The sequence below is a fragment of the Aquarana catesbeiana genome, linkage group LG06 (genome assembly GCF_042186555.1).
Source record: "Aquarana catesbeiana isolate 2022-GZ linkage group LG06, ASM4218655v1, whole genome shotgun sequence".
NCBI lineage: Eukaryota > Metazoa > Chordata > Amphibia > Anura > Ranidae > Aquarana > Aquarana catesbeiana.
The window spans coordinates 248,893,286-248,918,794 of record NC_133329.1 but is presented as its reverse complement, the minus strand read 5'-3'; the positions used below and the strand labels follow the sequence as shown (position 1 = coordinate 248,918,794).

The window sequence follows — 25,509 nt, the reverse complement described above, 5'->3', positions numbered from 1 at the left end:
TGCATCACTATAAAGATAAATATCAGTATACAAATATAACCAAACTTTTATATGGCTTTACAAAAAGAAGAAAAAGCCAAATAAAATGTAAATGGAAAATATATTCCACAACAAAAAAATTCATAAAGGACAGTCCCACTGTGCAGAAAGTCCAAACAAATCCAAAAAATCCAATAAAAGTGTGATTTTTAAAATGATCTGAAGTACCACCATCTGGAAACCCCCAAGGGTTTGAGCTCTCCTCACTGACTGGCCCCTGTAGTGAAGCTTTATATTATGATGTCAAATCAATAGCTGCAGATAGATGCTTCAAAGGATTACATAGTCGGCATAGCTTCAGTAACATTCAGTTCAAAAAAAGGGAAAAAAACGTCTCCTAATGTGAACCATAGTGAGATGAGCTCACACCCTTGGGGGTTTCCAGGTGGTGGTACTTCACAGGAGATTTTAATTACACTTTTTTAATAGGAATTGTTTGGACTTTCTGCGCAGTGGGACTGTCATTGTATGAATGTTTTGTTGTGAAAGTAATAGTAATATAGTTAATATACAGTATTTTCTTTCACTTTTTTTTTGGATTTGCAGGTATGGTGTGTGTTTTGTTTTTTTTTTGTTTTTTTTTTGTTTTTTTTTTTTTGTTTTTTTATTTGTTTTGTAAAGCCATATACATTTTGTTAGATTTGTATGTTGATATTTGATCTTTATAGTGCAGCACTAAATGTCAGTCAAACCCTGTGAGGTGGGAAGGGGAGATGGGGCCGAGCCACGTTGTGTCTATGGACATAGCGTGTCTTGGGAGCGAACCGCCATGTGTGTCCTCAAGTGACTTGTAATGGGGGCCGCACACAAAAGGGGAGTGGACAGCTCTGGTGGGACATCCCAGTACAGGAGGTAAGCGGCTGCTCTGTGCAATATCATTGCACAGAGCAGGTAAGTATAAACATTTTATTTTTTGTTAAATAAGGGTTTAAGTTCACTTTACATTTTAGTGTCTGTATCATGTTCAAATAGTTCTCTCCTCCCTTATTAAAGCCACCTTAAATGTGGCTATGCCGCAGTTTTTGCTGTCTGGCCCGGAATTCTGTATGCATATCTATGCCTCATCAAGCCAGTAAATGCTTTCCCATTGAAGTGTGTTGGACTTGGGTTGCACAAATGCGAAGGATGAGTTGACCTGGGAAGATTTTGGAAAGCATGGATGTAGCACTTAATCGCATGGATAATATTTCTTTGGGATTTTTTATCTAATATTGTTTGAACATTGCACTATCACTGTATTACAGAGATACAGCACTGCATTGCATGGATGCAACACTGAATCGCATGGATGATTTTTTTTCTTGAAATTCTTATTATTTGTTTGAATATTGCACAAATATTTTGGAATATTTATATATATTTTGCACAGGCTTTTTGAAGCACTCTTAATTCATTTATCGAAGTTTATTGCACATTAATGTATAGTATTTTGGACATTGTATACATGTCACGAGTGAGCACAATGCCATTTTTATTAATTATATATTTATATTTTTCATTTTGATAGCGCAGCGTTTTATAACTTGACTTTGGAAAGCATGTTGCGCCTGGAAAAACGGCAATGTTATAGAATAAAAATGAGTTGAGAGAGCACACACACTGCTGGCTGCATTTGCTTTATTTGAATACAGTATTGTGCTTATATTGGTAAAGTGTGTGCTGAATCGCTTGTACGTCTGAGTTCAGTAATGATGGTATGTATGTGGCTGAGGCTATAATTTGCAGGTCCTGTAACTATTAACTTTTTCTTCTTTAGGATTCAGTTATGTTGAATGGTTTTGGTACAGTTGTCAATGCTCTTGGAAAGAGAGTGAAACCATACCTTCCACAGATCTGTGGTACTGTGTTGTGGCGTTTAAACAACAAATCTGCTAAAGTTCGACAACAGGCTGCTGATTTAATATCTCGCACTGCGGTTGTTATGAAAACGTGTCAAGAGGTAAGTAACTTTTCCTTTTAATAGATTTACACCTACTTTAATTAAATTTGATGTGTTATTTTCTAACTCTCAAATTTTATGATTTTTAGGAAAAACTAATGGGACATTTGGGTGTTGTATTGTATGAATATCTTGGAGAGGAGTATCCTGAAGTATTGGGAAGCATTTTAGGGGCTCTGAAGGCAATAGTCAATGTTATTGGTAAATATTTTTATTATTTAAAATGTTTCTTTATTTTCTAGAAGCTGTGGTTTTATTGTGTGTGTTTTTTTTTTTTTTTTTTTTTTTTACTAGGTATGCATAAGATGACTCCTCCTATCAAGGATTTGTTACCAAGGCTTACACCTATTTTGAAAAATAGGCATGAGAAAGTACAGGAGAACTGCATTGACTTGGTTGGACGTATAGCCGATAGGTAATTTGTTTACTTATATTTTTTCTTTTCAAATCGTGTATTAGTAATGTGTCGGGCAGTTGTCAAAAATGTTTTCTCATTCATTTGAGGGGGGGGCGGCAGCTTTAATCTTTTTGGGTTTTACTGCTACCTACAGGAGGTTTAGACCCTGGCAAACAAAATTAACTGTAGGCCAGCATGCCTCAGTTTTTTACTACTGTCCTTTTATTTTTTTTTCACTTCACTCTCTCTTCTCTACATCACTGCTGGAGCACCCCCATTATATTATACTTAGCACCTCCCCACATTGCAGTACTCTCAGCCTCCCTCATTACAATACTCAGTGCACCCCTCCCCCTTCCCACATTACTGTTCTCAACTCACTCTCCCACATAACCCCCTTCACACTAATGTCCTTTATCCCTCTTTTACCTCTATCCTACCTTACGCAGATGAGGACTGGAGGCACAGCAGGTCTGAATGATGGGCAGAAGCTGCAAGCTGGTGATTGGTTGCTTGGACTGCCCTGCATCTTGGCAACCAATTGCCTGCTTGTTTACTTCGGGCAACTCCCGCCCTCCCTCCAGTACTGTCCTGCCTCCTGCTGTTGACTCTGCGAAGATGTCAGCGGTGACGGCTGAGAGAAAAACTGGATCCTAAATGGCACAACTGCTGCAGTCCGGGTGGGACAGCAATTGGGTCTGGACCTGGTCTGCCATTAAGTGATGCCTGACCTAGAGGAATCAGCCTGTTGCTTCTACCAGTGCAATTTCCAGTCTTGGGTCCTTTTTTAAAGCTTCTAAGACTGCAAAACCTTTTCCATAGCACCCACATTTACAACTCTTTGGCCTCTTTCACATGAACGATCAGTTCAGGTCCACCTGTCAGTTTTTTAGGCGATCCTGAACGGACCCTCTATGGAGCGTCGAATGTCAGTGGTGACATGTCCGCTGACATCCGATCCGAAAAAGTGTAACGGAGGAAAAACCTACTTTTCCATCCGTTATCAGATCGGGTGACGACGGACTCTGTGGTCCGTCATCCTCCGACCCCCATAGGGGAGAGCGGCGCTCTGACAGGTCCATCGCTGCACAGTGTGCAGAGACAGACCTGTCATCTTCCTGCTCAGCGGGGATCGGCGGAGTGATCCCCGCTGAGCAAGCGGATGTTCACGGGGCGGTTCATCATGGATCCGTCCCCTGTGAAAGAGCCCTTACTCTGTGGAAAAGTTTAAAATAACTTGACAATTCCTTTGCTCCTCCCAAGTGTCTATTAGCCTGATTCCCATTTTGGGAAAGATTTTGTACAAAAGTGGGCTATCCCCAGCAAGAACCTGTATGAAGGTACAGGTTGACAGTTGAGCTGCAAGAAGAGTCCATGAACTACAAGAGCGCTGATCAGCACGCTGGTAGTTCATTGAGAACTACAAGCCGTCTGCCATGATGGAAGATGGGACTAGAATAGAGTGTAATGCTGGCATTGCAAGGCAATTCTTTCCAGCTAACTATCTTTGACAAAGATATAGTAGAAATGTAGATACAGTATACCAGATGGGGCATGTCTTTGTGTCATTTCTTAGTTAAAATACATGCTTAAAGTCCTTTTTTGTTTGTCCTTTCTTTTTATTTCTTTTAGGGGCGCAGAATATGTTTCAGCAAGAGAGTGGATGAGAATTTGTTTTGAGCTTTTAGAACTGCTGAAGGCTCATAAAAAAGCCATCAGGAGAGCCACTGTGAACACATTTGGCTATATTGCTAAAGCTATTGGGTAATGTTTCCTCATTAATTTTAAGTTTTGAAAAATATATATATATATATATATATATAATATGTGTATGTGTGTGTATGTGAATATTAATTTTTGAACAGGTCGTCATTTTTCTAGGTAAATATATTTTCAAAGGTGCTATTGACATGAAATTTTCACCACATGTTGGTAACAACCATGTAATCCATACATACAAGGAAACCAAAGCAAATAAGTTCAGGAAAATAAGTTATGTGTAATGAAATGGAATGACGCAGGGATAACGTATTGAACCCACGAAGAAAGGGAGTTGCAAAAAAGCATGGATATTACACATAACTTAATTTTGTGAAATTAATTGTTTTGGCTTCTTCGTATGTATGGGTTGTTACCGATATATGTGGTGAAAATTGTCAACGGCACCTTTAGAAATGTATTTACCTACAAAAAATGGTGACGTGTTCAATACTTATTTTGTGTGTGTATTATAATATAATTTTTTTTTTTTTTTATTATCATATCTTAATGCCATACATGAGCAGTTTGTGCAGCACTATGCATGAATGAAAGTTTAACTGTTCATGTGAAACAAGTCCTGTGACTCATCAGTTGCTCTAAGTATTAAGGCAAATAAACCTACTTTTGTGCACATTGTTTCTGAAACTTGATAACTTTGTAACTAGTTAACTATGGGGGGGGGGGGGGGGGGGCATATTTCTGCTGTTCGATACTGTTAACTAGTTGTACAAGGTAACTGGTTAAAAGATTTCAAATGGCGAAGTAAATTTCTAGCAGTATTATGTCAAGTACATCTGACATGTCTGGCACAGCTGCTGTGTGGTTCACACCTGCTTTGGAAAAAAGACTACAAAGATTGTTGATTTTCTGTAGATTTATGTATAATGTATATGAAAACAAAAGTGTTATTTTTTGTTTCAAAGTAGAACTAAACCAATTAATTTAATAGTATCCCAAAACTGTTACCTTTTAAAGACATACTGTGAATATTTGCTGTCACAATTGCTTGAGCTTTCAACCAACCTGTCAAGCCATCAAGGCCGGTATCCTAATGAATCACATATACAGCACCATGGCAACTGCAGGTCAGAGGCGGCTTCCTTGGCTGTAACGGGTAGGAGGGTTTAGATTTGCTTTAAACGCACTCTTTGCGGCTTGACGGTGAAACCTCAAGCACCGCACACAGACACTAAACTAATGAGATGCATTTTGGTTGCTTTACCAGTGGGTCACTATAAGGCCCCTTTCACACTGGGGCGGTGGGTGTGTTGGCAGTAAAGCTTCGCTACTTTTAGCGGCGCTTTACCGTCAATTTCGCGGCTCTATTCGGCCGCTAGCGGGGAGCTTTTACCCCACGCTAGCAGCTGCGAAAGGGTTAAAACCCACCCGCAAAGCGCTGCTGCAGCAGCGCTTTGCTGGCGGTATGGTATAGTATAGCTGGCGGTATGGGCAGGAGCGGTATACAACACCGATCCTTCACCGCTCCAAAGATATTGCTAGCAGGACTTTTTTTAGCGTCCTGCCAGCACACCACTCCAGTGTGAAAGCCTTCGGGCTTTCACATTGGAGAGATAGGAGCGGCTCCTTCAGGGCGCTTTGCAGGCGCTATTTTTAGCGCTGTAGCACCTGCAAAGCGCCCCGGTGTGAAAGGGGTCTAATTGTACGATGAATGTAAAATATACTCTAAAATAGCACATTCGGTATGGATGTAGCACAGTCCATAAATGTAAATATTTACATATTATGTATATGTTCTTATGGCTTTTGTGTATCTTTTTTTTTTTTTTTTTTCTTTTAGACCTCATGATGTGCTTGCTACACTGCTTAATAACCTAAAAGTGCAAGAAAGGCAAAACAGAGTGTGTACCACTGTTGCAATCGCTATTGTTGCAGAAACATGTTCACCTTTTACAGTTCTACCAGCGCTAATGAATGAATATAGAGTCCCAGAACTTAATGTTCAGAATGGTGTATTAAAATCCTTGTCTTTCCTTTTCGAGTATATTGGAGAAATGGGAAAGGACTATATCTATGCAGTAACACCTCTGCTCGAAGATGCTTTGATGGATAGGTAATATTTTATTGTTTTAAGTAAATTTTTGTATGCTTCACTGTATTTTTGTCTTTTTTTTTTTTTTCTCATAAAACTTTTTAAACGTCATTGCTTGATGTATTATTCTTGGAATGGACACCTCCCATATGCAAGGTTTGCTTAATTATGTTGTCTTTTAATATTGTAAAATTTACTTTTTAAATGTTGTCATTTTATACAAAAATAAGTATGTGTTGTGATGACTCTGGGCTATTCTCCAAGTGGAGAACAGTTTTTTTTATCAAAATTTTTTTTTTTTTTTTTTTTCCATCAGTAAAGTCAACACTGTCTTATGGGTTCATATAACAACATTTTTGAAGCAATTAATGCCATGTATCTAAGTGATCACTAATGCTTTGCATATGCTGGTATTTACAGCAAGTTGGCCTTTCCACCAATGGCAAATAGTGGACCAAGAAAAAAGTTTGCACCTACTAAATCCAGTAGCTCACTAAACTTTAAACAAATGCATTACTGAGTTGTACATTTTTCAGAAGAACAAGGTTTGTAAAATAACTACAAATTTTTGAATCCCAGAGAAGATCTTCCAATATATGGCCAAGTTGACCTCTTCAACCTTGTGATGTACTGGTAGATTGCTGGGGCTGAAGTGGTTATACCAGGATAATTCCAGCAGCTACAGGCATCATCCCAGTATCTTATTTATTTTTAGCCAGGGATGCTCCTTTTTTGTAAAAACAATCCTAGCAGTTAGCCGCCTGGATTGCTTTTACAGGTGGCACAAGGGGTTCCCCCCTCGTGCTCTCCTGCCCCCGCCGACTGACCATAGAGATGACTGAGGACAAGAACATCCCTGGTCATTTCTATGGTCTAAGAAACCAAAAGCAATTACTTTTGTCACTTCCGGTTTCGCCAGGATCTAAACAAGCCATTACTGGCTTAAGTTTGATCTGATGCTTTCCCATCTTGGTTTGATCAGATGCTTTTTAAGGGCAGAGGAGAGATCAGAGTGCAGAGAATAAAGAGTACCTGTCACTGCCCATACCCTCACAAGGGATGTTGTTCACCCCCTGTGATAGTAATAAAGTTTGATTTAAAGCGGAGGTCCGCTGACAAAAAAAAATATTAAAAGCCAGCAGCTACAAATACTGCAGCTGCTGACTTTTAATATATGGACACCTACCTGTCCAGGGAGCCCGCGATGTCGGCAGCCGAAGCCGATCTGTCTGTCGGCTCTCGGCAGCTGCCGCCGCCATCCTCTGTAAGGGAATAAGGAAGTGAAGCCGTGCGGCTTCACTTCCTGGTTCCCTACTGCGCATGCGTGAGTCACGCTGCCCGCCCTCTCTGGTCCCTGCTGTGTTCTGTGTCTCACAGAATACAGCGGTGGAGGACAGTGTAGGCGTCGAAGTGGCGTAGGTCAGCGGCGCCGCTGTGATCTATGCCAGGAAGTGGGAGCAAATACCTGTATTAGACAGGTATCTGCTCCCTCCTCCCCTGAAAGGTGCCAAATGTGACACCGGAGGGGGGGAGGAATCCAAAAAGTGGAAGTTCCATTTTTGGGTGGAACTCCACTTTTAAAAAGAAGAAAAAAACATTTTTTTTTCTAAAGTACCCCTGTGCTCGCATGCAAAGGCTAATGCACACATCAGTTCTGCACGTATAAGTAAACAGTGATTGCAACACATATGAGATATCACTGCAGATGTCAGATCAAGAGCAGTAATTCTAGCACAATACCTCCGGTATAAATCTTAAGTGATAACCTGTAAAGGTTTTTAAAGCTTCACCTATATGGATAATTTCATTTACTTTAGTCTGTCATCGTTTCACTAGTGTGCACATTTTTGAAGCGTGAAACGTTCGGTATCTATTTACTTATATTTTTATATTTTACCGAAAAATTGGATAATTTGTGGTGTATGTGTCTGTGCACTAAAATTCATTTAAGAGGTATGTTGTGGATTTTTTTTTTTTTTCCCAGAATCATACTTGCCTAGGTGGATGCAGCATCGGTCTGACGCTGCATCTGTCCCCCGACACCTCTACACTTAGAACTTGGCGATCGAACATCGCCGATGGCTCGGTTATCTCAGATCCCCGAGCAGAGAGCTGTAGACTGTCAGTCAGCAGCTCTCCGTTCTACCTCCCGTGCTCACTGGAGTGCTGAGATCTGTGGAGGGGCAGGGAGCTGAGAGGCTGTACACGGGTATCCGTCCAGGCACCTGGCGGATCGAGACTTTGTCATGATGACGCGGTGCCTGGACCAATTTCTATGATGTCAGCAGAGAGCGGACTTCAGCCCGCTCTCCGCTGAAAACGGGTCACAGGAGTGCAAAGCGAATTTTGGTTAAATGTTGATTTTTACATATGTGAGAATAGGCCTGATCTTAAATTGGTTAAATTGTACATGATTCTATTTAGTTGACGAGACTAAAATATGTGAAACATGATTTTTTTTATTTTTTTCCTTTAGGGATCTTGTTCACAGGCAAACAGCCAGTGCCGTTGTTCAGCACATGTCCCTTGGAGTTTATGGTTTTGGTTGTGAAGATTCTTTAAATCATCTGTTAAATTATGTATGGCCCAATGTGTTTGAGACATCTCCTCATGTAATCCAGGCTGTCATGGGAGCGCTTGAAGGCCTTAGGGTTGCTATTGGGCCGTGCCGAATGCTGCAGTATTGCCTACAGGTATGTCCAGAGTATTTTTTTTCTGTTCTTTGGATTTTGGGGGTAAAATAAAATAACTTTACTGATGCACGAAATGCAAATTCCATGGGACTTACAACCCCACTTGTTCACAAGGATAGAGAAAAAGATGCATATTTGAAAAAAAATATATATATTATATCTCTTGAACCTGTAAGATAACTGTTGTGGTAGTCCCCTTTTCAAAGCCAGTGTTAATAGTAATATTAACACAGATGAAAACTCTTGGCTCATTTTTGTAATCCCCCTTCCCAATAGCAGCTGTTTAAATATCCTAACTGTACATTAATGGCTATATCGCAAGAATACAGCTCTTGCCTGGATCATTGAAATAAATTACATAAACCCCTCAGTGCGAATTATTATTATTATTAAACAAGTTAATATAAAAAAAATGTTATAAGATCATATAGTGAAATGAATTAAAAGTATAATGCAATTTCATATAAATCAATACACCACAATTATAAGTCCATTAAGTGTTCACGTGATAAAGTGTGCAAATGTGCAGGTCTCCACTCTTAGGCCCCTTTCACACTGGAGCGGTTTTCAGGCGGTATTGCGCTAAAAATACCGCCTAAAAACCTCCCCTAAACAGCCTCCATTGTTTGTTCAGTGTGAAAGCCCTCGCAGGCAGGGCGGTGAAAAAAGTCCTGCAAACTGCTTTTTTTTGGAGCGGTGAAGGAGCGGTGTATTCACCGCTCCTTCACCGCTCCTGCCCATTGAAATCAATGGGACAGCGTGGCTATACCGCGGCAATACCGCGGCTATAGCCGCGCTGTACGAGGGATTTTAACCCTTTTTCGGCCGCCAGCGGGGGTTAAAACCGCCCCGCTAGCGGCCGATTACCGCTGCAAGAACGACGGTACAGCAGCGCTAAAAATAGCGCTGTTGTACCGCCGACGCCCCCACCGCCCCAGTGTGAAAGGGGCCTTAGTGGTATGAAAGTACTAGTGCTTCAAAACCTGAAGGTTGAACGTAAAAAAACTACTATCTCCCCGCCCCCCCTCCCATTCATACACGCACTGTTTATGTGGATGGGGGGAATCTTCCCCACTAAAGTATTGTATTCTGACAGGAAGCAAAGGGTATCATTGATGTATGAGTAAAGCTTGGGCACATGGACTTCAAGTAACCCTTTCTTGCCAGATATACATGGGTAGATGAACGGAACAGTTCTTTCAGCAGTCTGCATTTGATGTTTGGGAAATGTGTGATTACTGGATAAGTAGGGATGAGGTGCCTGTGGTATTAGCGCTGCATCCAATTGTTTTGTTAATTGCTGCAGAGTGTTTGCTGATTGTGTTGTGGCTTATATAAACCTTTTTGCCTATAGGGAAAAGGATATTTTAAGACCGACAGTCTTTCGCATATAGAGGAAGGTTTGTAGCTTAAGAGCTTTGAGCAGTTTAGGCTGACTCAAGGGGGAAGATGTGATTTTAAAATTTATATTTGTTAAAGCAGAACTTTTTCTTGCCTTCACTACAGCGATGCTGTGTCTCAGAGCTCCCCTCACCGGCCGCTGACCTCTTCAGCTGGCTGTCTTCAGGTTCACAATCTTTTGCGGTTTTGATTTGGCTGGGCCGAGTCAATGGTGCTCCTGCACATGCACTGGGGATCACTTGTCTGGGCAAATTAATGTACACTGGCCAAGAATCCTTGCTCGGGTATATAGTCCTTCCAAGCTTAGCTAAACCTCAGTTTTGTGCTAGTGTCTGAAGTTGTTTGATGTGCGTCCTTGGGTCTCTGAAGATAATTTTGCTGGACTCATGGGGACATTACTAATGGGCACATTACTCCTAGCCTGTTCTTTACACCCTTGTCAGGGCAGAGGTAGATTTATCCAGATTGGTCGCTACAGCTAATAGTATCTGAACTTAATACCAGGCACAGTCTGTAATGTCTAATGGTCTGTGTGGAATATTGCAGGCAGCGGTCTCTAGTGTAATTGGTAACCTTGCTGGCTAGGAGCATTACAGGTCCAGGACAGTGATCTCTCCCCCATAGAAGGGAATGTAGTCCCTATAGGCTCTGTGGGGCGTGACCAATGTGATTGGTCAAGATTGGGCCTTCTCCGATATAGTGGAGCAAGTGGCAGTTCCTCCTGACAGTATTTCCCTGTATAGTGGATCTGTTTTTGGGGAGTTTGGCACACCGCCACTGCTTTTGATGCCCCAGTACAAAGGGGGGACTGGCATGTGTGTGCAATGACATCATTGCATGTTTGGCACTTTAACCCATCCCCTGAACACAGTACCTATCCTTGAAGCACCTGAACAGGTAGGGAGGAACACCTGCAAAGTTCACTTTGCAATGGCTCCCTCTTAGGGTCAGATTATTTCTGAATCCCTGCCCTTCTCTGATGCTTCCACTGCTTCAGGGTCACCATCTTTTTTACTACTTTTGTGTCAAGGGTGGAATTTCTGCAGCCATATCTGGGCGGGTGAAACATTGGCGGGAATTCTTCTGGAGGAGGTAGAAGCTGTCAAGGATCACAAATCTTCTGTATAAATCCTCCAGGGACCCAATATCCAGGTCTGGGTCTTTCAAAGGCAAAAAACCAAGGTAGACTTGGTTGATGTGGTACACACCAACCTTAAGTTACTGGCATTCCTTTTTCTAAAGTTACTGGCTTTGAGTCATGGTGGCTGCCAATTGTTCCCAAGTATTTTTCCAGTACACCCTCACTTACAAGAAGTTATTGTATGCAAATTGGGCTCACCTAGAGAACCTGCTTTCACCACTAAAGAATTTTGCTCACCAGTACCCCATGGAGGAGGTGTTCTTCAAGAAATAGGACTCTCTGGCTGTTGACCAGGCTATGTACTATTTAAATAAGACCCTGAGGGTCTCTGTGGATGAGGTCCTGGTCTTAAGCAACATGCATCAGAGATTTGAGGCCCTCTTCAAGCTATCCATAGTCCATTCCAGAGATTCCGATCCAGAAGATCCTGCTATTTGGAAGCTCCTAGAAAATTTTCTGAGAGCCCAGAGTTTCACAGTGGATGCCTTGGAAGATTACATAAGGCAGATTTCAAGCATGGGAACCATGTCTGTCCACGTGAGAAGGATCCTGTTGCTCAAGTGAAAGGTGGCAGATCTTCTCTGCAAGAAATATTAAGAGGCTGCCCTATGAGGACAAACAATTGTTTGAACAAACCTTGAATGCCCACATCCCAGAAGGTGGCTGGGGGGAAAGCACACTCTTACCCCCTTAAGGTGAAGGTGACCACTCAAACCAGTGACACCTTCAAAATCCAAAAATTAGTTCCTCTGCCATAAATTGGACTGCTGTCCTAGGAGGTTAACGCACTTATACCAAATGAGAAGTCTCACAGCTTCTATTCCAACCCACTTATAGTTACCAAGCCTCAAAGGTCTCAAGTCCCTGTGTATGCAAAAATTCAAGATGGAGTCCAACCTGGTCAGTGATTGCTTCAGTCCATCAAGGGGACTTCCAGGCATTGGTGATTATCAAGGATGTCTACCTACACTTCATAATTTTCACAATGGAGGATCGCCACGATCAGTTTATGGCACTGCCTTTCAGCCTGTCCACAGTCCCCAGGGTGTGTACTAAGATGTTGGCTCTGGTTCCGAGGTTGTTGAGGAACATACAAAGTAGAAACTTGCTCTTGATAGTACAAATTTACCTAGAAAGTGTATCAGCAAGCAGCCCGACACTTGCGGACACCTGTAAGTGGAACAAAGTGGGAATCGCCATCTAAATGAAGCTTTGCACTTCACATAAACTTGAACAGCTCAGACAACATTTATAGAATGAAGCACCTTCTTAGGATGTTTTGTGTTAGGACAAATGTCCTGATTTAGGCAGAGCAAAGGAACCACCTTGGGTGAAAGGGAGTGTTGAAGCAGGAAAGCACAGCCAATTCTAAAACCCTGTGAGCAGAGGTAATTGCTACCAAAAAGTACATCCTTTAGTCAAAAGAAATTACCAGGATCAATAGATTCAGACTGAGCGACTGGGGAGCGAGCACACACTGGTTGTCTCTTCCCATCCCCCCTCCCATGGAAAGCATCTTCCTCTGGGGGTATTTGCCAAAAGAGGAAGGGGACCTTGAGGGCCGACGGGGTATCCTAGAAGAAGAAGCTCAGGACTGCTCTGTGCAAAACCATTACACATAGCAAGTAAGTATTAAAAAAAAGGGGGGGGGGGTTGTTTATATTTAACTAAAGAATAATATGTGATGAAACCGCTTACAGTTATGTATATAAATTCTGCTCATATGTCTTAATGGTTTTTGATGGATATCATCTTTTGTTTAGGTAAAATGTACATATAAGCATAGTTGCTTGTGACCCTATCAAATTTTGATATTTGTGTTAATGCTATGTAATAAAATTGTGTGATTGTTTTCCACGGTCGACTTTAACTAGTGAGCATGATTTTTAACACTCTGTGCTCAAGCTTACCTTTGTGAAATGCTGAGGCAATTGGCCTCGACAATTACCAATTTAGAGTAAGCACTGGTCACTAGGGCTTGAACCCATATAAATGAATGATCCATTAGAAATTACTGACAAATCTACCGTCATCTTGGTAAACCCATCATTGGGCCTAAACTGTTAACTTTGCTTACAGGTTGGAGTTAAGTAGTTGAATTGCCATTATATATTTTGGTTGGGGCTGGTGGTTTTACATAGGCCTTAAGTTAACGTATTTTCTATTTCTTTTAAGGGCCTTTTCCATCCTGCAAGAAAAGTCAGGGATGTTTACTGGAAAATCTACAACTCCATATACATTGGGTCACAAGATGCTTTGATTGCCCATTATCCCCGTATCTACAATGATGAGAAGAACACTTATATTCGTTACGAGCTTGACTACATCTTGTAAAATGCTCCTTAATTTTTTTTTTTGTTTTTTGTTTTGTTTTATTTCTGTTGTCTTTTGTGTCATTCTTGCTGGCTGGTGTTAGTGCTCACCTATGAAAATGTTCTATAGCATGTATTTATGCAAGTCTGCTTAAGGCTATCGCAAGTAGATGTGGCCAACAAAATCTGAAATTTCTTTATATAAGCCAGGTCTGTTTTAGACATCATTCCTAGTTTTACGATGCGAACCTGAGGAAATAAACATTTTATGTGTAAATTACCTGCTACTCCTTTTTATTTACACTTTAAATGACCTATATATTTCTGTAGTGCATTTTAAGCTGCAAAGTGGTCAGTTTGCTTATTCTGACACCATTTTGGGTCCTGGAAGGCTCAGAGTTGGAGAAATATTAAAGATGAAAGCATTCTGATGCCTTTGGAGTACATGACCATATGTCGAGCTATTTAGTAATTGGCCCATTTGCACTGACAGAATGTTTAGTCACCCAGGTGTAAAATAAACCCATTTTTATCATTACAAAACTCAGGAGGGAATGAAAAGCAGCTAGGGCTGAATTTACATCACATATATCAGAGCTGCTGGGATGTGCCAACAATAAAGTATATTAACTTGGAAGTGTTGTAAGGATTTCCTTGATATTTAAGGTTTTCAGTTTCTGCAACAGAATCAGGATAAGTAATATATTTTGTTAACTAAAATTCCTAGTAGGCACTTGCATTAATCTGGAACTGAAACAAATCTGTTTAGGGTAAAAGCGTTACTGGATGTCAATTGCGATGCCTGAAACACGTTTATATTTATAAGACAGCTTGTTCAAAAATGCCCAGCCCCAATAATTGAGATGTCATAAATGCATATACATTTCTTGGTATGGATCTTTGCCAAACTACTTTTAGTGACTGCTCCATAGCACATCAGATGAAGGACAGTTACACATTTTGTATAGATGGTATTCCAGCTATGACAAGCCAGGTTTTATTTCTGTTCCATGGTGTACCACACAAGATTTTTTTTTTTTTTTTTTTGCACTTTTTTTTCCTGTAATTTTTGGGTACTGAGCTTAAGCATTTTTGTGTCCAACCCCAAAGCAGGGTTTTCCAGTCTTCTCTTTTATAGCTTTGATTTATCATTTTAAATATCCATTGTTGATTCTAACAGAGCAGAAGAACTTTTTTATTTAAGAAAAAAAAAGTGTGTGGCAAAATTGTTCCATAAATATTCTTTATCAATCAGTAGCGATCTAAATGAAATGGCGCGTTTGTAATCGTTGCTTTGACGGTTTAGAGAATTTGCAAGTTAAACGCAAGGTTGCAACACATAACATACAATTGTGAATATAAAATGTCTTTTCTGTATGCGTTTTGATATTGTAGGTTGCAGAAGAATAAAATGCAAATTAAATAATAAAACCACAAGAACCAAACATTTTGATGTCTTTACAGTCTGGAATTATTAGGAGTGTTACAGGAGGGGAGAGTACCTAATAAATATAAGGTATTGGTATAGAGCAGGGGTCTCAAACTGGCAGCCCTCCAGCTGTTGCGGAACTACAAGTCCCATCATGCCTCTGTCTATGGGAGTCATGCTTGTAACCCTCAGCCTTGCAATGCCTCATGGGAATTGTAGTGTTGCAACAGCTGGAGGGCCACCAATTTGAGACCCCTGGTATAGAGAGTAGTTCAGAAAGAAGTTGGCAATAAATATTACTATGCAGTGGTAGGAAAATATAGAAATGTTTGCACTGGTGACAAAGGTTTTTTTTTTCTTCTAGTGAAGGTTTTTTTTTTTTTTTTTTTCTGTGTGTGGGGGTCAACTGTGTAAAGGGTAAAGTTGAACTGGCTAGTCTAAACCTTTTGAGAAGAATAGTGCCTATAACTAGCAAGTCCCTGTGCAAAAACATTTTTATGCAAATTTCAACATCTGTAGATTTTTGCATACACTTGTAGAACCTCTTTGATGCTCTTCTATACTGTGTACCTATTCCTATGCAAAACACGGAGTGTGATTTTGCTTTGCTGCCTCTTTCCTCTGTTATTTGTCTGAGCCCCTTCTGACCACTTTTCCCCAACACCAAGAGAAAAAAAGGTGGCGAGGAGGAGAGCTCCAGCACACAGCCTGTGATTGTCAGCCACAGCTGTGCTTGTTCTGTAGTTTTTTTTTTTGGGGGGGGGGTGGCTTTCCTTCAATCATTCTCAGAGCTCTTCTCCCTTTTCTGCACACTGAATTCAGATCCACACCCCTGCTTTGTGCTACTGAGAGGTGTTGACTGATGTATAAATTCTGCCTGTTGTAGAAGGCTGTACAGGAAAGATATGGCTGCAGATAAATAGTACACCTTATGTATAAGGATTTGTTTATTCTGCAAAACTGCAAAAAAAAGTTAAAGCAAGGTGCTGAGGGAAAGACGGTAGCTAAGTGAAATTTGTATCTTGAAAAACAGACTTCAATTTGCTAACTTATCACTTTTACTAGTTGCCTGGCTGTCATGCTGATTAAAATTTCTAATTTCACTGACCTGAAACAAGTATGCAATCCTCTCCCCAGAGTAGTACAGTGTCACTATGGTTATGCACTTATGTTAAAAAAAAAAAAAAAAAGTGAAAATAGAATTGTAAATAAAGTAATACTATCTATCGGGGGTGGGTACTTGATCCCCTGCTGATTTTGTACGTTTGCCCACTGGCAAATAATCAGTCTATAATTTTAATGGTGGGTTTATATTAACTGTGAGAGTCAGAATAACAACAAAAATACAGAAAACCGCATTTCATAAAAGTTATAAATTGATTCACATTTTAATGAGTGAAATAAGTATTTGATCCCCTATTAATCAGTAAGATTTATAGCTCTCAGGTGTATTCTATACAGGTAACGAGCTGAGAGCACTCTTAAAGGCCGGGTTCACACTTGTACGACAAGCGCTCTGACATTGGGAGCTCATGTCGCATGTGTGGAAATCAACGTTTCCCTATGAGAGCTTGCTTAACTGGTCCGACACAAGTCTGTCCGACTATGAAAATGCTCCCTGCACTACTTTGGTCCGACTTTGATCCTACTTCAGCCCATTGAATGTCATTGAAGTCTGATCGCTGTCTTAACTGATCCGACTTTGGCAAGCGACTTGTGCTCTGATCTTGAAGGGAAGCCCCACGCCAAAATAAAAAAAACAAAAAACTGCTTGGGTTCCCCCTCCAAGGCCATACCAGACCCTTTAGTCTGGCTTGGATTTTATGGGGTCCCCCAAAATCCACACCAGACCGTTATCCGAGCACGCAGGTCAGGAAAGGGTATGGGGACGAGCGAGCACCCCCCCCCCCCCCAAATTGTACCAGGCTGCATGCCCTCAACATGGGATACTTTATTGGGGACAAGGACCTCTTCCCAACAACCCTGGCCATTGGTTGTCGGGGTCTGCAGGGCTTATTGGAATCTGGAAAGCCCCTTTAGCAAGGGGGCCCCCACCCTATGTAAATGAGTGTCAGGTACATTGTACCCCTACTCATTCATCTAAAAATAAAATGGGGCGGAACGCGTCATCTGGAGGCCCCATCCCTTATGCCACATCCCTTTTGCCACCTCCTCATCATGCCCTGGCCGGTGTCGGAGGCCTCCGGATGATGTCACCTGGTGACCCCAGCCCCATGCCAATATAAGTAGTTGCTCACCGCGCACCTAACATTAAAACGAGAGAGCGTCCAGTCAACATCGGAAGAACAGAGGGAGAAAACAGCGGAGAAGACCTGGCAAAAGAGCGAGAGGAACCGGAGAAGGGTAGAAGACATCAGTGGAGATGGGAGAAGAGCCAGCAGAGGCAGAAGAGCCAAAGAGGGGAGAAGAAATCTGAAGAGACGCCGGTGCTGCCTTTAATAAATTTACTTTAAAAACCTGTGTACTGTTATTTTTGACACTTTTTTTTTTTTTTTTTTTTTGGTGAATGCGTAGGGGTAGACAACCGCAGACCCCGACAACCAATGGCCAGGGTTGTCGGGAAGAGGCCCTTGTTCCCATTTTGAGGGCATACGGCCTGGTACGGTTCAAGGGGGGGGCGCGCTCACTTGTCCCCACCCCCTTTCCTGACCTGCCGGGACGTGTGCTCGGATAAGTCTCATATGGATTTTTGGGGGGACCCCATGCTTGTTTTTTTGGCGTGGGGGTTCCCCTTAAAATTCATACCAGACCTAGTCCTGGGCCTGGTATGGTCTTGGAGGGGGGATCCATGCCTTTTTATTTTTATTTGGCGTGGAGTTAACCCCTAAAGATTCATACCAGACACAGTGCCTAGCATTGTCGGGATCAAAGTCACATCCCAGTTCTTTGAAGTTGGATGGTTTTCAGACTTCAAGTCGCAGGGCAAAGTCAGAACTACAGTCGTGCGACTGTTGTGTTGTACCAGTGTGAACCCAGCCAAAGGGAGTGCTCCTAATCTGTTTGTTACCTGTGTAAAAGACACCTGTCCATAGAAGCAATTAATCAGATTCCAATCTCTCCACCATGGCCAAGAATTGTCCAAGGATGTCAGGGACAAGATTGTAGACCTACACAAGGCTGTAATAGACTACAAGACCATCGCCAAGCAGCTTCGTGAGAGGGTGACAACAGTTGGTGCAATTATTCCCAAATGGAAGAAACACAAAATTACTGTCAATCTCCCTCGATCTGGGGCTTCATGCAAGATCTCACCTTTTGGAGTTTCAATGATCATGAGAACAGTGAGGAATCAGCCCAGAACTACACGGGAGAATCTGATCAATGTTCTCAAGGCAGCTGGGACCATAGTCACAAAGAAAACAATTGGTAACACACTACGCCATGAAGAACTGAAATCCCGCAGTGACCGCAAGGTCCCCCTGCTCAAAGCACATGTACAGGCCAGTCTGAAGTTTGCTAATGAACATCTGAATGATTGAGAGGAGAACTGGGTGAAAGTGTTGTGGTCAGATGAGACCAAAATCAAGCTCTTTGGAATCAACTCAACTCGCTGTGTTTGGAGGAGGAATGCTGCCTATGACCCCAAAAACACCATCCCCACTGTCAGACATGGAGGTGGAAAGATTATGCTTTGGAGGGGGGGGGGGGTGGTTCTGCTAAGGGGTCAGGACAACTTCAGCGCATCAAAGGAATGATGGTTGGGGCCATGTACCATCAAATCTTGGCTGAGAACTTCTCTCCCTCAGCCAGGGCATTGAAAATGGGTCATGGATGGGTAATCCAGCACGACAATGACCCATAACATACGGCCAAGTCAACAAAGCAGTGGCTCAAGAAGAAGCACATTAAGGTCCTGGAGTGGCCTAGCCGGTCCATAGAAAAGTCCATTCCATAGAAAATGTGGGGGGAGCTGAAACCTAAGTGAATGTAAACCCACTCTCATCCTGTCTAAACTACTACCATTGTGGTTATCTATAAGGATATACATGCCTCCTGCATGTATCCTTACCTGTCAAATGTCTCTCCTCTGTTATGAGAACCGACAAACTGCAGATTCTGTGGGTAGGTCTGTTGGCTGGAGCTTGGGTGGAGTCATGTCAGTAGACTCCCTAGTCAACATGAATTTTCTCCTGTGTATTTCTTACACTGGACTTCTGCTATGATCACTTACATCGAGTCAAAACCCAGAAAAGTCGTCACATGACTTCAGCATGCCCAATCATGCTGAGGTGTGGAGCAGCCAATCCTGGGAGAGCTAGAGAAGAAAGGAGGGGGATGAGAATTGCACATAATGCCTCTTAAAGGCTTGTGTATGTATGTGTGTGTGTGTGTGTGTATATGTGTGTATATATATATATATATATATATATATATATATATATATATATATATTTTTTTTTTTTTTTTACGTAGTAGGTGAGGTTGAAAAAAGACACAAGTCCATCAAGTCCAACCTATGTGTGTGATTATTACATTATATATCCCTGTATGTTGCGGTCATTCAGGTGATTATCTAATAGTTTCTTGAAGCTATCAATGCCCCCCGCTGAGACCACCGCCTGTGGAAGGGAATTCCACATCCTTGCTGTTCTTACAGTAAAGAACCCTCTATGTAGTTTAAGGTTAAACCTCTTTTCTTCTAATTGTAATGAGTGGCCACGAGTCTCATTAAACTCTCTTCTGCGAAAAAGTTTTATCCCTATTGTGGGGTCACCAGTACAGTATTTGTAAATTGAAATCATATCCCCTCTCAAGTGTCTCTTCTCCGGAGAGAATAAGTTCAGTGCTTGCAACCTTTCCTCATAACTAAGATCCTCCAGACCCTTTATTGGCTTTGTTGCCCTTCTTTGTACTCGCTCCATTTCCAGTACATCCTTCCTGAGGACTGGTGCCCAGAACTGGACAGCATACTCCAGGTGCGGCCAGACCAGAGCCTTGTAGAGTGGGAGAATTATCGTTTTATCTCTTGCGTTGATCCCTCTTTTAATGCATGCCAATATTCTGTTTGCTTTATTAGCAGCAGCTTGCATGCCATTGCTGAGCCTATCTACTAGGACCCCCAGGTCCTTTTCCATCCTAGATTCCCCCCAGAGGTTCTCCCCCCAGTGTATAGATTGCATTCATATTTTTGCCACCCAAATGCATTATTTTACATTTTTCTACATTGAACCTCATTTGCCATGTAGTCGCCTACCCCATTAATTTGTTCAGGTCTTTTTGCAAGGTTTCCCCATCCTGCGGAGAAGTTATTGCCCTGCTTAGCATCGTCTGCAAATACAGAGATTGAACTGTTTATCCCATCCTCCAGGTCGTTTACAAACAAATTAAATAGGATTGGTCCCAGCACAGAACCCTGGGGAACCCCACTACTCACCCCTGACCATTCTGAGTACTCCCCATTTATCACCACCCTCTGAACTCGCCCTTGTAGCCAGTTTTCAATCCATGTACTCACCCTATGGTCCATGCCAACGGACCTTATTTTGTACAGTAAACGTTTATGGGGAACTGTGTCAAATGCTTTTGCAAAATCCAGATACACCACGTCTACGGGCCTTCCTTTATCTAGATGGCAACTCACCTCCTCATAGAAGGTTAATAGATTGGTTTGGCAAGAACGATTCTTCATGAATCCATGCTGATTACTGCTAACGATATCGTTCTTATTACTAAAATCTTGTATATAGTCCCTTATCATCCCCTCGAAGAGTTTACATACTATTGATGTTAGGCTAACTGGTCTGTAATTCCCAGAGATGTATTTTGGGCCCTTTTTAAATATTGGTGCTACATTGCCTTTCTCCAATCAGCTGGTACCATTCCAGTCAGTAGACTGTCTGTAAAAATTGGGAACAACGGTCTGGCAATCACTTGACTGAGTTCCCTAAGTACCCTCGGATGCAAGCCATCTGGTCCCGGTGATTTATTAATGTTAAGTTTCTCAAGTCTAATTTTAATTCTGTCCTCTGTTAACCATGGAGGTGCTTCCTGTGTTGTGTCATGAGGATAAACGCTGCAGTTTTGGTTACTGATGCCCCCCGATTCACTCGTGAAGACTGAGGAGAAGAATAAATTCAATACCTTCGGCATCTCCCCATCCTTTGTAACCAGATGTCCTTCCTCATTCTTTATGGGGCCAATATGGTCTGTCCTCCTTTTTTACTGTTTACATACTTAAAGAATTTCTTGGGATTTTTTTTGCTCTCCTCCGTTGTGTCTTTCATGTTCTATCTTAGCCGTCCTAATTGCACCCTTACATTTCTTGTTGCATTCTTTATAAAGTCTGAATGCTGAGGATGATCCCTTAACCTCGTATTTTTTGAAGGCCTTCTCCTTTGCTTTTATATGCATTTTTACATTGGAGTTAAGCCATCCAGGATTTTTGTTCGCTCTTTTAAATTTATTACCCAATGGGATACATTGGCTAATGCCCTTATTTAATATGCTCTTAAAGCAAACCCATCTCTCCTCCGTATTCTTTGTTCCTAATATTTTATCCCAATTTATGCCTTTTAGCAAGGTTTGTAGTTTAGGGACGTTGGCTCTTTTGAAATTCAGTGTCTTTGTGTTCCCTTCATGTTTCCTATTTGTGTGATTTATACTGAAACTAATTGACCTGTGATCGCTGTTACCTAAATTGCCCCGTATATCCACATCCGTGATCAGGTCTGTATTGTTGGTATTCAGTAGATCCAGTAATGTTTTATTTCTAGTTGGTGCGTCTACCATCTGACCCATAAAATTGTCCTGCAAGACATTAAGGAACTGGCGAGCCTTAAACGAATGCGCGGTTCCCTCCGCCCAGTCTATGTCTGGATAATTAAAATCCCCCATTATGATAACACTTCCCATCCTTGCTGCTAATCCAATTTGTGATAGGAGATCCGTCTCCACTTCCTCCCTCAGGTTAGGGGGCCTATAGCATACTCCCAGTATTATTTTCCCCTTAGCTTCATCCCTTTGGAGCTCTACCCATAAGGATTCCACCTCCTCTCTAGCTCCCTCAGTGATGTCATCTCTCACATTCGCTTGTACATTATTCTTGATATATAGGCATACCCCTCCCCTTTTTTTACCCTCTCTATCCTTGCGGTATAGGGTATACCCTTGAATGTTTGCCAGCCAATCTTGAGAGCTGTTGAACCAGGTCTCTGAAATTCCCACAAAATCCAAATCCTCCTTGTACAACAGTATCTCTAGTTCACCCATCTTGTCCGCCATGCTCCTGGCATTGGTGAACATGCCACATAGTTTAGACCGGTCGCATATTGTCCTCGTATCGGGTGTTTCGAGATTGCAACTAGGACTTGCTACTATACTCACCTTATGTTTTTGTGCTTTGGTTAACCTACCACTAATGCCCCCAATACTACCCTCTGGAATATCCATGAGAAATGTGAATCACCTGTCACTCACAGCAGGGTGGGGGAACTGACTGGTATTTCTCTGTCCATTTTTATCTCCCTGAAAAAAGAGAAGAGGACTGCTCAGAGCTGGATTAACTCTTCGTGGCAAGACTGGGCACAGATGATAAGAAATCCTATACTGTACAAGTTACAAGCCTAAATTTAAAAAAAAAAAAAATGGGGGTTTACATCCACTTTTTAAAAACTTGGAAAGGAGTGGGACAATCGCTCCTGAGATGTGTGCAAAGCTGGTGGCCAACTACAATAAATGTCTGACCCTTGTTGGTAATCACAAAGTCATGTTTTGTGAAGAGGTCAAATACTTATTTCACTCATTAACCACTTGAGCCCCGGACCATTATGCTGCCTAAGGACCAGAGGTCTTTTTCCAATTTGGCACTGCGTCGCTTTAACTGCTAATTGCGCGGTCATGCAATGCTGTACCCAAACGAAATTTGCGTCCTTTTCTTCCCACAAATAGAGCTTTCTTTTGATGGTATTTGATCACCTCTGCAGTTTTTATTTTTTGCACTATAAACGGAAAAAGACCGAAAATTTTGAAAAAAAATGATATTTTCTACTTTTTGTTATAAATAAAATCCAATAAACTAAATTTTAGTCATACATTTAGGCCAAAATGTATTCGGCCACATGTCTTTGGTAAAAAAAATGTCAATAAGCGTATACTTATTGGTTTGCGCAAAAGTTATAGCGTCTACAAACTAGGGTACATTTTCTGTAATTTACACAGCTTTTAGTTTATGACTGCCTATGTCATTTCTTGAGGTGCTAAAATGGCAGGGCAGTAAAAAACCCCCCCAAATGACCCCATTTTGGAAAGTAGACACCCCAAGGAAATTGCTGAGAGGCATGTTGAACCCATTGAATATTTATTTTTTTGTCCCAAGTGATTGAATAATGACAAAAAAAAAAAAAAAAAAAATATTTACAAAAAGTTGTCACTAAATGATATATTGCTCACACAGGCCATGGGCCTATGTGGAATTGCACCCCAAAATACATTCAGCTGCTTCTCCTGAGTATGGGGATACCACACGTGTGGGACTTTTTGGGAGCTTAGCCGCGTACGGGGCCCCGAAAACCAAGCACCGCCTTCAGGATTTCTAAGGGTGTACATTTTTGATTTCACTCTTCACTGCCTATCACAGTTTCGGAGGCCATGGAATGCCCAGGTGGCACAAAACCCCCCCAAATGACCCCATTTTGGAAAGTAGACACCTCAAGCTATTTGCTGAGAGGCATGGTGAGTATTTTGCAGCTCTCATTTGTTTTTGAAAATGAAGAAAGACCAGAAAAAACATTTTTTTTTTTTTCTTTTTTCAATTTTCAAAACTTTGTGACAAAAAGTGAGGTCTGCAAAATACTCACTATACCTCTCAGCAAATAGCTTTGGGTGTCTACTTTCCAAAATGGGGTCATTTGGGGGGGTTTTGTGCCACCTGGGCATTCCATGGCCTCCGAAACTGTGATAGGCAGTGAAGAGTGAAATCAAAAATTCACGCCCTTAGAAAGCCTGAAGGCGGTGCTTGGTTTTCGGGGTCCCGTACGCGGCTAGGCTCCCAAAAAGTCTCACACATGTGGTATCCCCGTACTCAGGAGAAGCAGCAGAATGTATTTTGGGGTGTAATTTCACATATTCCCATGGCATGTTTGAGCAATATATCATTTAGTGACAACTTTGTGCAAAAAAAAAAAAAATTTGTCTCTTTCCCGCAACTTGTGTCGCAATATAAAATATTCCATGGACTCGACATGCCTCTCAGCAAATAGCTTGGGGTGTCTACTTTCCAAAATGGGGTCATTTGGGGGGGGTTTGAACTGTCCTGGCATTTTATGCACAACATTTAGAAGCTTATGTCACACATCACCCACTCTTCTAACCACTTGAAGACAAAGCCCTTTCTGACACTCATTGTTTACATGAAAAAGTTATTTTTTTTTGCAAAAAAATTACTTTGAACCCCCAAACATTATATATTTTTTTAAAGCAAATGCCCTACAGATTAAAATGGTGGGTGTTTCATTTTTTTTTTCACACAGTATTTGCGCAGCGATTTTTCAAACGCATTTTTTGGGGAAAAAACACACTTTTTTTAAATTTTAATGCACTAAAACACACTATATAGCCCAAATGTTTGATGAAATAAAAAAGATGATCTTAGGCCGAGTACATGGATACCAAACATGACATGCTTTAAAATTGCGCACAAACGTGCAGTGGCAACAAAATAAATACATTTTTAAAAGCCTTTAAAAGCCTTTACAGGTTACCACTTTAGATTTACAGAGGAGGTCTACTGCAAAAATTACTGCCCTCGATCTGACCTTCGCGGCGATACCTCACATGCATGGTGCAATTGCTGTTTACGTTTGACGACAGACCGCCGCTTGCGTTCGCCTTAGCGCGAGAGCAGGGGGCGACAGGGGTGCTTTTTTTTTTTTTTTCTTTATTATTTTTTTTGGTTTTTTTATCTTATTTTTAAACTGTTCCTTTCATTTTTTTTTTTTTTTTTTTTTAAATCATTTTTATTGTTATCTCGGGGAATGTAAATATCCCCTATGATAGCAATAGGTAGTGACAGGTACTCTTTTTTGAAAAAATTGGTGTCTATTAGACCCTAGATCTCTCCTCTGCCCTCAAAGCATCTGATGACACCAAGATCGGTGTGATAAAATGCTTCCCCAATTTCCCAATGGCGCTATTTACATCCGGCGAAATCATAAAAAGTCATAAAATGCTCGTAGCTTCCGGTTTCTTAGGCCATAGAGATGTTTGGAGCCACTCTGGTCTCTGATCAGCTCTATGGTCAGCTGGCTGAATCACCGGCTGCATTCTCAGGTTCCCTGTTGAGACAGGAGAGCCAGAGAAAAACACGGAAGACGGTGGGGGGGGCTTTCC

The 25,509-nt window shown here is 41.5% G+C and overlaps 1 protein-coding gene across 2 annotated transcripts in view; it reads left to right on the top strand.

Annotated features, from left to right (window-relative positions):
- The window catches only part of SF3B1 (splicing factor 3b subunit 1), an 82,236-nt gene extending 67,058 nt beyond the window's left edge, over positions 1-15,178 (top strand). For both annotated transcript variants that reach the window (XM_073633153.1, XM_073633154.1), the window contains 7 exons: positions 1,796-1,978; positions 2,068-2,179; positions 2,273-2,393; positions 4,008-4,139; positions 5,935-6,207; positions 8,663-8,879; positions 13,597-15,178. In XM_073633153.1, the coding sequence (XP_073489254.1) occupies positions 1,796-1,978; positions 2,068-2,179; positions 2,273-2,393; positions 4,008-4,139; positions 5,935-6,207; positions 8,663-8,879; positions 13,597-13,755 (1,197 nt within the window). In that variant the 3' untranslated portion in view covers positions 13,756-15,178. The remainder of the gene's footprint in view (positions 1-1,795; positions 1,979-2,067; positions 2,180-2,272; positions 2,394-4,007; positions 4,140-5,934; positions 6,208-8,662; positions 8,880-13,596) is intronic.
- The last annotated feature ends 10,331 nt before the right edge of the window (positions 15,179-25,509 follow it).